This window comes from Borostomias antarcticus (assembly GCF_949987555.1).
Source record: "Borostomias antarcticus genome assembly, contig: scaffold_713, whole genome shotgun sequence".
Taxonomy (NCBI): Eukaryota; Metazoa; Chordata; class Actinopteri; order Stomiiformes; family Stomiidae; genus Borostomias; species Borostomias antarcticus.
Genome location: NW_028176071.1, coordinates 7,501 through 18,063, shown reverse-complemented (window position 1 = coordinate 18,063; position 10,563 = coordinate 7,501). Strand labels below are relative to the sequence as shown.

General features: G+C 50.6%; 1 protein-coding gene across 1 annotated transcript in view; it reads left to right on the top strand.

The window, feature by feature from the left end:
* Positions 1-8: 8 nt before the first annotated feature.
* Positions 9-10,563, top strand: part of LOC311328861 (leucine-rich repeat-containing G-protein coupled receptor 5-like) — a gene marked incomplete at both ends in the record, with an annotated part of 17,443 nt that continues 6,888 nt past the window's right edge. The window contains 8 exons of the mRNA XM_084462763.1: positions 9-49; positions 5,496-5,564; positions 5,678-5,749; positions 6,693-6,764; positions 7,227-7,295; positions 7,848-7,919; positions 8,046-8,111; positions 8,200-8,271. Of these exons, the coding sequence (XP_084318889.1) occupies positions 9-49; positions 5,496-5,564; positions 5,678-5,749; positions 6,693-6,764; positions 7,227-7,295; positions 7,848-7,919; positions 8,046-8,111; positions 8,200-8,271 (533 nt within the window). The remainder of the gene's footprint in view (positions 50-5,495; positions 5,565-5,677; positions 5,750-6,692; positions 6,765-7,226; positions 7,296-7,847; positions 7,920-8,045; positions 8,112-8,199; positions 8,272-10,563) is intronic.

The window sequence follows — 10,563 nt, the reverse complement described above, 5'->3', positions numbered from 1 at the left end:
CCTCTCTGGGAACACAGAGCTTCCAGGGCCTCCACAACCTCGAGACACTGTGAGTTCACCTCATTACCATGCGGGGGGGGGGTTTGAAGATTCCTTCCCGCCCCCCTCCCTCTTCCTCCTTCTCTTTCCTCGCTCCTTCCTTTTCTCTCTCTCCCCTTGTTCTTTCTTTGCCCCCTCCTCTCTCCATCTTTTTTCTTACTGTTTGTCTCTCGACTTCATCTCTCCTTTCTCCCCGTCCCTCCTCCCCCTCTCCCTCCTCCCCTCCTCTCTCCCTCCTCTCTCCCTCCTCCCCTCCTCTCTCCCTCCTCCCCTCCTCTCTCCCTCCTCCCCTCCTCTTTCCCTCCTCTCTTCCTCCTCTCTCCCTCCTCTCTCCCTCCTCCCTCCTCTCTCCCTCCTCTCTCCCTCCTCTCTCCCTCCTCCCCCTCCCCTCTCCCCTCCTCCCCTCCTCTCTCCCTCCTCTCTCCCTCCTCCCCTCCTCTCTCCCTCCTCCCCTCCTCTCTCCCTCCTCTCTCCCTCTCCTCCCCCTCCTCTCTCCCTCCTCTCTCCCTCCTCCCCTCCTCTCTCCCTCCTCCCCTCCTCTCGCCCTCCTCTCTCCCTCCTCTCCTCTCTCTCTCCCTCCTCCTCCTCTCTCTCTCAGGCTCTGGTCCCTGGGGGCTGGTCTCTCTCAGGCTCTGGTCCCTGGAGGCTGGTCTCTCTCAGGCTCTGGTCCCTGGGGGCTGGTCTCTCTCAGGCTCTGGTCCCTGGGGGCTGGTCTCTCTCAGGCTCTGGTCCCTGGGGGGCTGGTCTCTCTCAGGCTCTGGTCCCTGGGGGGTTGGGTCTCCCAGGACAGCGGTGTGTGTGCGCGCGGCGTGTGTGTGTGTGTGTGTGAGTGTGCGTGAGTGTGTGAGTGTGTGTGTGTTCGCGCGTGTGTGTGTGTGTGTGTGTGTGTGTGTGTGTGTGTGTGTGTGAGTTCTCACCCCACTGGTCTCACTCACCTGGGGGCTCTCACCCCACTGGGGTCTTTCTAACTCCATGACTGAGCGTTAGAGAGCAGGATGGGTCTAAACCCCAGACTGGACCTCTAATGGCAGCAGATGCTTGGACACGACGGCCATGTTGTCCTCTGGGAGGGGGGCTCTGTCTGAGCATGGGGGGCTGAGAAACACACACACACAGGCACACACACACACGCACACACACGCACACACGTGCACACACAAAGACACGCGTGCACGCACACACACATACACAGACACACACACATGCACACACACACACAGATACACACAGGCACACACACGCACACACAGACACGCACACACATACAGTACACACAGAGGCACACACACACAGGCACACGCACGCACACACACACACACACACACACATGCGCACGCACGTTAACTCTCAGTGTGTCAGATGAGATCTATTCAGCTCTAGACAGGCAGAGGCTGGTCATTAACCCCCCGTGTGCTGGCCTCACAAAAGCCTCCCATTAGTCACTCTCATAATAGCCAGGCATCCACATGGACACCCTAGCCTGGGCAATGTCAGGGTTCAAATGTTCAAATGTTTCCAATACTGGCCAACGCTCTCCAGGCAAGCTCAATGAAGAACAGCTTAGGGGGTCAAATATGATTCTATTTTCTTCTAGTCAGATCTGCGTCAGAGCATGCCAGAGCAACGGCAGGAGATCTAGCCAGAGCACCGTCCAGACAGCTGCCCTCGTAGAGGGGGACTCTTAACAGTAATAGCCCAGTAGTAAAACTGTCCAACGCTGATGAGCGTTTGCTCGGGTCTGCTTGGTATGTGCAGAGACCATGGGCCAGGCGAGCTCAATGGAGCTCAGATTTAAAGTATGCTGTTCCAACACTGCTCTAAAGTGACCTTTTCAGCGCATAAACACTGAGAACCAAAGGCAGCATGGAAAAACACGGCCCAGTAGGGCAGAAATGTTGGAGTATACATTCAAAATTCCAGCGTAGCCCATGAGATTTGCCCTGTCTGAGTGCGTGCCAGTTTATAGAGTGGTATTAGCTGTAAAAGGGTTTATAGAGTGGTATTAGCTGTAAAAGGGTTTATAGAGCGGTATTAGCTGTAAAAGGGTTTATAGAGCGGTATTAGCTGTAAAAGGGTTTATAGAGCGGTATTAGCTGTAATAGGGTTTATAGAGCGGTATTAGCTGTAAAAGGGTTTATAGAGCGGTATTAGCTGTAAAAGGGTTTATAGAGCGGTATTAGCTGTAATAGGGTTTATAGAGCGGTATTAGCTGTAATAGGGTTTATAGAGCGGTATTAGCTGTAATAGGGTTTCTAGAGCGGTATTAGCTGTAATAGGTTTAATAGAGCGGTATTAGCTGTAATAGGGTTTATAGAGCGGTATTAGCTGTAATAGGGTTGATAGAGCGGTATTAGCTGTAAAAGGGTTTATAGAGCGGTATTAGCTGTAAAAGGGTTTATAGAGCAGTATTAGCTGTAATAGGGTTTATAGAGTGGTATTAGCTGTAATAGGGTTTATAGAGCGGTATTAGCTGTAATAGGGTTGATAGAGCGGTATTAGCTGTAATAGGGTTTCTAGAGCGGTATTAGCTGTAATAGGGTTTATAGAGCGGTAGTAGCTGTAATAGGGTTGATAGAGCGGTATTAGCTGTAATAGGGTTTATAGAGTGGTATTAGCTGTAATAGGGTTTATAGAGCGGTATTAGCTGTAAAAGGGTTGATAGAGCGGTATTAGCTGTAATAGGGTTTATAGAGCGGTATTAGCTGTAATAGGGTTTATAGAGCGGTATTAGCTGTAATAGGGTTTATAGAGCGGTATTAGCTGTAATAGGGTTTATAGAGTGGTATTAACTGTAAAAGGGTTTATAGAGCGGTATTAGCTGTAATAGGGTTTATAGAGCGGTATTAACTGTAAAAGAGCTTGTCATGTGTGTCATATGTCATGAGCTGCAGTCTATCTCAGGCGTGACGTCAGCTGTTTAATCAAACAAGCTGAATATATGAACACTTCTACATGACCGATGGCCTGTAGAGGAATTAACCTGTCAAAATGACCATTATATTCACTCCATGAACCAGAGAGCCAGAGAGCCGGTACACACACACACACACACACACACACACACACACGAGCATGTACGCACGCATGCACGCACGCTAACATTCTCTTGGAAAGCTTATACCCCGGTGTGGACTGGCTTAGTGTGTGGCCTCAGCTCTGTAATAATTACTGTCTGTACACAAACACTCAAACACATACATACACACACACACACACACACACACACACACACACACATGTTCTCAGAATGTTACTGTAACCGTCTGGCAGAGCTGCAACACAATCCTCTCTCATCTTCCTCCTCCTCCTCATCATCATTATCTTCCTCATTGCCCCGGCGACCTCCCACGAGCACAAGAGCTCCGCCAATCAGCAACCTTCAATCCCCCGGCGCCGATAGGCTCCTCCCCCACATTGGCTGGTATCACCTGTCCTCTATGACGTCATCAGGTGGACCCACCAGTGAGAGGAGAGAGGGGCAGGGATGAGCCAATCAGTGCCCAGTCATCTCGTCTGGACCCTGGGAGCGGGCGGTGACACGCGCTCCACCTTGAAGCAATTTGAATGTAATGAATGTGACGGTATTTTCACAATCTGAGAGTTTGTTCCAGCGTGTTGACGTTCGGGGAAACTAGGAGAGCATCTGGCCAAACACTGGGTCTAATGCATCTGCAGTGACCACACACACACACACACACACACACTCACATGGACACACACACACACACACACACACAGCCACCTGTGCCCCGGAGAAGGATCACTGACCAGCCTGATGGGAACCAGGTGAAGACCAGCACACTGATGACAGGAAGACAGGAGGAGGAGGAGAGGAGTGGAGGAAGAGAGGAGTAGGAAGAGAGGACGAGAGCAGGAAATGAAAGACGGGAATGAAGAAAAGAAAAAACTTTTAATTGTGTTCGTTTCTGCAACAGGATGTGTCCCTGAGGTCTGAGTCTGAGGAACGAGGCAGAGGTTGGCTGTGTGTCGACTGTTGAGGTCCGTATCACCATGGAGGTGCAGCGTAGTCCAAGCCTCTACCATTAGACCAAGAGATCCACATCTCCTCCGAAGAGAAGGATTCCAGACCGGCTTAGCCACACTGAGATGAAGAGCTGTGTCTCTGTGTTGTCCTGACAGCAACACTCCGGCTCACCAGCCCAAACATTCTCACGCTCACGCCCCACTGTTGTTTGAGGAGACAGGAAGTCCTGCTAACATCACTTCCTGTGTCGCCCCCCCCCTACTGTAAATCAACCGCAGAGATATGAATTTCCGAGGGGGAAGTTCAGGACATGACCTGACCCTCTGGCCCCTCCCTTACCAGACCCCTCTGGCCCCTCCCTTACCAGACCAACACACAGAGGTTCAGCCTGAACATTTATTTATGTATTTATTTAGAAGCATCCCCATTATCTCTATCCTAAACAAGTAGAGCTACTTTGAGTGGGGTCCACATTTAAAACATTACAAGTAACATTTAAAACATACATTACATTACATATATCAAACATATAAAACATACACTATAAATGTCAAACTAGTAAAATAGTATCATACAATTTTACATTGTCATCATAAAAACAGTAATATAATAATATACTAATATAGCATAAAACAAACAATCTTCTGCTGGACCGTCGTAGCCGACAGTACTGGGCGTGGTCGCTGATCCGGCGTGCGTGGGCAGGGGAACGGGAAGCGCTACTTTAACCAATCCCATCGTGTTATAGGTCAGTGAGGGAGTGAATCAAGGGAGAGAACAAAAGAGGCAGGCGGGGAGGAAGGAAGCACAGAAGGAGGTATTGAAACCCGGCCGGCGGAGAGGAAACAGGAAACGGATCCTGTGAGAGCCTGGGTTTTGTTTACGTGACTCGTTAGGGAACGTGTATGACACATGAATGAGCCCGTGTCTGCTGGGCCTCCTGACCCCCCAGGGAGGATGGTGGGGGGGGGGGGCGATTATCCCTTTCCAGACTCGGGGACACATAAAGATAGAGTGACTGAGTTGGTGTGGCAAACTCCATCGTTTACAAAACCAGCCACCCTCACCACAGAGCGATTACCCAGAACCCCCCCACAACCCATTCCTAGTGCTGATCTGGAAGTGTTTCCCCCATGATGGAGTGAGCCCATATCTGCTAGTTATGTCATTAGCTTCTTATTGAACACCTTCTCTGAGGGACTGGGAGTCCTAACGAACAGTGGCTCACTTGTTCTTTGTTTTATTTGTTTTGCAGTAATCCCCCGAGGGGAAATTAGATTTCTCTCTTCTGCCGTCAGCCGAGTCGAGCAGTCAGCCAGCACGACTGCTGCCACTGGGTGTTATGAGCTGCCGGTGGGGTTAAGTGCCTTGCTCAAGGGCACAATGGTAGGCAATGACTGATGGGAACTCGGTCGTTGCCTACGTGAAGAGCACATGAACACAACAGTAACCAAAGCCCTCTATGTTTCAGCGATCTGAACTACAACAGTCTGGAGGAGTTCCCCATCGCCATCCGAGCGCTGAGTCACCTGAAGGAGCTGTGAGTAGCACAGCATGCTAGCATGCTACATCCCTTCAGCCATACTAATGCTGCCCTGGACCCACACCCTCTCCGGTCTCTCGTCAACCATGTGTCTAATATTCACTTTCCAGGGGGTTTCACAGCAACAGCATCCAGTCCATCCCCGAGCATGCCTTCACAGGAAACCCCTCTCTCCTGACAATGTAGGTTACCCAGGCTAACGTGCTACGCTAATCACGCTAGCCAGTGCTACTCTAGTGTATCCACTGTCCTGTGTACGCATGCTAATGCTAATCGTGCTACAATAATCACGCTAGCCAATGCCACTGTACTCCCCACTGTCCCACGTGTGCATGTCAAACTATTCACGCTACGCTAGCGCCTCTCTCCTGCCCATCATGTGCACAGTGTGTGGCGCTTTGCTAAGCCGTAACGTGTCTCACTGTTATTCTCCTGTGTATCTAGGGTTTGCTCTGTCCTGCAGAGCTGGATAAGAGGACCATAATGCACCTCTTACAGTTCTGGGCTGAGTTTCCCAGAGGCATCGTAGCGCTATGATGAACGCCATAGCTTATGATGAACGTAGCGCTACGATGCCTCTGGGAAACTCAGCCCTGTAGTTTTATAATAACCTGGTGTTCAGTAAATTGGACCATTCGTTCTGATAGATGAAAAATGGCACCACCGCGCCACATGGCAATTTCACTTTGACGATGCCATGAAGTTTGATTCACGGCACGGCAATCAGATTTAATGAAGGATTTGATGACACCGTCTCTTAGACTGTAGTTTACGGCCGAGACGTCGCGTGTGATATACAGATGTTTAGATCTTACACAACCAGGTTGTAAAATCTCATACTGCCGTCGTTGTGACTTCCCTCAATAAAACGACACTTCACAAGATGTATTCTATCGGTCTGTAATGTTTTGTTATCGATTGTGGGTTCGGCGCAGCGGCCACGTACTCTGGACTAGAGCCAGGGGGCCGGGGGCCGGGGGCCGAGGGTGCTACAGCCAGCTACCCTCATCTCAGTACCAGCAGACTCACTGACCCTCTAACCCTGAGCCTACATGTAGCTGTGAGTGTGAGCGTCTGTCTGACCCTCTGCCCAGGCTGGTGACCCTCTCTGTTCTACTCCAACAGATTCTTCTATGACAACCCCATCCAGTTTGTGGGCCGGTCTGCCTTCCAGCACCTTCCAGAGCTGCGCACGCTGTGAGTGGTCAAACAGAGTTCACCGCTCAACGTTCTCTCGTTCTGGAAAGCACTATGTTCTACATTGATTTGTATGAATGGTACTACAGTATATAAATAAAATGACTTTGACATTGACTGTATTGAACGATGGTTCTGCTGTTCTCTTCTGTACAGTCTACCCCGGAGCACAATCATCCATCATAACAACATCCATCTATGTTATTTGATGGTCTCTAATTCTCACGTTCACATCTCTCTTCCTCTCTCTCTCTCTCTCTCTCTCTCCCTCTCTCATCTCTCTCTCTTTCCCTCTCTCCTTCTCTCTCATCTCTCTCTCATCTCTCTCTCTCTCTCTCCCTCTCTCATCTCTCTCTCTCTCATCTCTCTCTCTCTCTCTCCCTCTCTCCTTTTCTCTCTCTCTCTCTTTCCCTCTCTCTCTCTCTCTCTCTCTCTCTCTCTCTCATCTCTCTCTCTCTCCAGGTCTCTGAATGGAGCAGCAGAAATCACGGAGTTCCCGGACCTGACTGGCACCATGAGTCTGGAGAGCCTGTGAGTCCACACACACACGCACACACACACGCACACACACACAAACACACACACGCAGACACCCTGACCCCAGCCACTCAACAGCTCTGCTTTATTTGCTATTATAACCCGACGTCCGTAAAATATTTTCACACAGAAAATGAGTTTCAGAACCACAAACAGTAATAGAGGTGTCGCCAGCAGCGCCAACCAACCAAATCACGGCAGCGGAATTTTCAATATTTAAACCGTTTGTTTGTTGGTGTGCTGGAATGGAATGTGGCAGCCGGTTTAATCCAGTTATTCTAACCTGGGGTGGTTATTATTCTGCCCCTGGTGAGCCTGGTGGTGGGAGGGGTGGTGGTGGATATTCGTGCTGGCCGTGTTGGACTGTGGGTTTAAGGATTGAGACTGGACACGTTTGTTGGTTGAACAGATCCTGCTACCCATCACTGTTAGCCATGTATCAGAACACTCCAGTGGGAATGGAAACAAGTTCATGACTCATGAAGCATTGTGACCAGTCACGCCAATCTTATGATGATGATGATGATGATGATGTTCCATCCATAGGACCATCACTGGGGCTAGAATCACGTCTCTACCCAGCAATGTGTGTGACCAGTTGCCCAACCTGCAAGTTTTGTGAGTGTCCCTCATCCTTCACACCAATTAACAAGTCTTCAGCGCATAAGAACTGGCTGGAAACCAACTAGAAAAGGCCACTGTTCTCTCCGCTCTGCTGACCTCTCCATGACCTCCTCCCTACAGAGACCTGTCCTTCAACCGCATCCAGTCGCTGCCCAGCTTCAGAGGCTGTGAGAAGATTCAGAAGATGTGGGTGTTCTAACTGCAAGACCGGCTGTTTAACCGTTTTGCACTGTGCGTTTACCTAAGCCTAATTCATCATGTCCTCTTCTTGCAGCGATCTGCATCACAACGAGATCCAGGAAGTGCAGCAGGACACCTTCCAAGGCCTGACGTCACTACGGTCACTGTGAGTAGTCCCCAACGACTACTGGCCTACTACTGAGTAGTCCCCAACGACTACTGGCCTACTATTGAGTAGTCCCCAACGACTACTGGCCTACTATTGAGAAGTCCCCAACGACTACTGGCCTACTACTGAGTAGTCCCCAACGACTACTGGCCTACTATTGAGTAGTCCCCAACGACTACTGGCCTACTATTGAGAAGTCCCCAACGACTACTGGCCTACTACTGAGTAGTCCCCAACGACTACTGGCCTACTACTGAGTAGTCCCCAACGACTACTGGCCTACTACTGAGTAGTCCCCAACGACTACTGGCCTACTACTGAGTAGTCCCCAACGACTACTGGCCTACTATTGAGTAGTCCCCAACGACTACTGGCCTACTATTGAGTAGTCCCCAACGACTACTGGCCTACTACTGAGAAGTCCCCAACGACTACTGGCCTACTATTGAGTAGTCCCCAACGACTACTATGTACAGTAGGCTAGAGGTTAGGAAAGACCAGGCTAATGAGACCACCACAAAACCCCCCTGATGTCCAACTGGCATGCTAGCATGCTAACTGGCCAGGGTACTGCTGGAGATCGGTCCCTCTCTAGCACAACACTAACTCCAACAAGGGCCACTGCTGGGGCCAATACTGGGTCCCAGCAGAACCGAACAGAACAGAACCGAACAGTGGCACAGCCCCCCTTCCACTTCCCAACAACAGCCCAATTACATACCTGAGCTCACATTCCTGATAGAGTCAGCGTTCTGTTTCCATATCTGCCTGGTCTGTGCTGATATTGACTCAGTGGCTAATGTTCTAATGCTTTCAGCACTCGTGTTTTGCGCTGTTGGTGGAAAATGTCGACCTGCCGGCAGCGGACATGTTGAGACCAGCCCTGAGAGAATGTTCCGGGTTACATCTGAATGGTCACTCCACAGAGTGTTTGTTTGTGTTTATGTATGCGTGTGTGTGTCTCTGTGCGTGTGTCTGTGTGTGTCTGGCAGGGGGATATGTGTCAGCGCTGTGTGTTTACACTCCAGTTGTGTACAAACAAACATTCGCTCCTCCTGTTTACCCTCCCGCCATCTTGTTTCCATCCCCCCCGTCACCTTCCTACCCACAATGCTGTGGGTGGCCTTGACATTCCTCTCCCAGCCCCCCCTCATCCCCTAATCCCAACAATGTGCCTTGTCCTTACCACACCACCCCAATATCTAACTCCAATAGTTCAAATACGTCTGAATCCATTTCATGCTCACCACGTGTGACATCCACATTGACCCCTAGTCTCTCCATGGTGCAGCTGGGCTGGTGAATCGTATGCAGGGGTAGTTGTGTCTCCCTATCCAACGGGATAGTCTGGCAACAGCGCTGCAAATATACTAGGCCTGGTTACCTACTCTGCTAGTCGAAAGTATCCAGATGGCTTGCTAGTCTATAGTACCCTACTGGTCTATAGTATCCAGTTAGCTTGTTAGTCTATAGTAGCCTGCTGGTCTATAGGAAGGCTAGTCTTATTGTGTTCAGCTTGCTGACAAGGCAGTAAAGTGCCATGGTAATGACAGCAAGATGAGGCGTGGCTAATTAGATTTAGCCCACTCGCTACACGCAGCTGTACACCGGGCTTTCTGGGTAAACTGTCTAAGTGCCTATTTGCTGATTGCCTCAGCCCGCTCGACCCCATCCCCCTGGTATAATTATCCCAGAGTGCATTGCCTGTGATCCGAGTGTGGCCTCCTGTAAATGCTTCCAAATGACATCACCAGCGCAAGAAAACGCTGAGCGAGGGTTTTAATTGGCCACTGCGTTCTCGGACACGTCCAGAGCAGGAAGTGAGGAAATGTGACTTGGCCTCTGGACGCCTCCTGGACACACACACACAATAGTTCTCCAGACATGGACGCCCCCCCCCCTCCCCCCCCCCCCCCACGTGAAGTGACCTGTGGTGAGTAAGACCAGGATCGGGGTGATGATGTCATAGTTGGCGGTGCATGGTGGCTTCGCGAGCGCAGGACCCCTGGCTAGGAGCGGCAGAGCTCTGCGCGGGGATCAGGTTACTCTGGTGGACTGAACGCACATACATGATCTAAGATGGTGGAAGGAGGGACAGACCAGGACAGTATGGACGGACGAAGGGAGGGACGTCCAGGGGTGTGCATGTCAAAACTGTCTCAAACCATCCTCGTCACAAAGGTCTAAAAGTTCTCCTGGGGCGTCTTTAAGGTGGCGGTCCGTGTGTGTGTGTGTGTGTGTGTGTGTGTGTGTGTGTGTGTGTGTCTGTGTGTGTGTCCTGAGACGGCC